This window comes from Saccostrea cucullata, unplaced genomic scaffold (genome assembly GCF_032062105.1).
Source record: "Saccostrea cucullata isolate Sc308-1 unplaced genomic scaffold, CSIRO_AGI_Scuc_v1 ctg664, whole genome shotgun sequence".
NCBI lineage: Eukaryota > Metazoa > Mollusca > Bivalvia > Ostreida > Ostreidae > Saccostrea > Saccostrea cuccullata.
The window spans coordinates 1-1,609 of NW_026928756.1; the positions used below are offsets into that span (position 1 = coordinate 1).

The 1,609-nt window shown below is 39.8% G+C and overlaps 1 protein-coding gene across 1 annotated transcript; it reads right to left on the minus strand.

Moving 5' to 3' along the window:
* Positions 1–4: 4 nt before the first annotated feature.
* LOC134278653 (NAD(+) hydrolase sarm1-like) lies at positions 5–1,200 on the minus strand (the record flags this gene model as incomplete). The annotated part of the gene is made up of 1 exon (XM_062760950.1): positions 5–1,200. A coding segment is annotated over exon 1 (1,155 nt), but the record flags the coding sequence as incomplete, so codon positions are not given.
* Positions 1,201–1,609: the final 409 nt, after the last annotated feature.

Here is a 1,609-nt window from a genome sequence, read left to right on the forward strand (position 1 = left end):
TTTCCCTTCCTCCATACAAGGCCATGTTGGCTACCGCCATGGAACAATGCCTGAGGGTGGAACGGTCGTTACTTCTACACCAAAACACGATAACGTCTAACCCTCCCAAGGATATCAGCTTAGCACAAACATCTTCTGATATCTTAAAGAGACTCTCCAATATACCAGTGACAACACGGGCCATTTCAGTTTCCCCTTTAGACGAAACAGCCATTTTGACCACAATGTCAAGTCCTATTTCTGATACTCTCTTCCTATTACCAGTGGTCAGGATTTTATCAAGCAGCTTTGCTGAGGCTTTCATCAGATCACTAGAGGGGGAGGCACAATTCTTGACAATGATATCAAGTGCTTTTTCATTCCTCAGAATATCACACAATCCATAAGCCAAGTCTCTGCCAAAACTTGGTATGGCCCAGGCTTGATCTATGATCACACTGATCTCTCTCATGGATTGAATCTGCTCTTGAACAGATCCCATCTGAAGTTGCTTAATTTTCTGCTTAATGTTTAAGGAGAAAGCCTGGAAGGTGGATTTCATGTTAGTTTTTGCTTTAGTTGTGTAGTCAGGAGACCTCTTGCCAACCTTGGAGTATGAACTGGAGACTGTGTATCTGGAAGATTCCTCTTTTATAGTTAGGGATTTCATGTGGGACTTGGATGCTCTTTCATCAAGGCTACTAGCACTGGAATTACTCTCTGTGGAAATGGATCTTTCTCCCATGAGGCTGAATCGAACGTCGTCTGTTTGCAGTTCCTCATCCTGTGGGATTGTTTCTAATAATCTGCCTGACCCAGTCCGAAACAGTGAAGTTGGATAGGGAAGTTGCTCATTAATATTTTCATAGGCCTCAGCAGTGGACAAATCAAGGTAAACCTTTGAACATTCAGACACATTATGGGCCCCAAAGTCCATTCCATCAGTTCCCATTTCTTGCTCCGAGTATGTTTCTGCCACTCCATCCTCAGGTTTTGCAGCACTGTGTGGATTTTTCAGAAGAGCAGCTTCGGACTGGGATCTTTCCAGTGTTTTGTAAGGATCAAAATGTGGAGCATCAGACTTGGTCACACTCACGGTGAAGGCTGAATGCATGCGTCTCACTGGAGACTTTTGTTCTCCTGATCCATTCACAACAAGAGTTTCTTTGGTCTCAGCCATTTCTTACTCTATGTTTCGTGAGCAGTTATAGATCTAGAGACATTTTTTCCAGCCTGAAAAGAATTTGAAGAGAAAAGAATCAGTATATGACAATCATGATTATTACACAAAATCAATCAAAATTTAAATCCAACTTTAACTCCATCATACTTAACAGGAATTCAAGTGTCATATGCTTAACAAATAATCTTCATATAGCAGACATGGAAATCTATTTCTCTTATTTTTAATTCTCCTTTTCTGATTTTTAAAAAAATATATATTATTCAATATTAATTAACTTTCAGGATCCTCCTTAGTAAAACTAAAGGCTTCAGGGTCTATATATTGTGCTGCTGCAGTAATTTTGAGAGTAATGTACTCCCTGATCATCTATTCAGGTATAGCTTAGTCTGAAATTAGCATGGTATTGTTCTCAGATACAAGATCCATAAATATAACACAACAGTG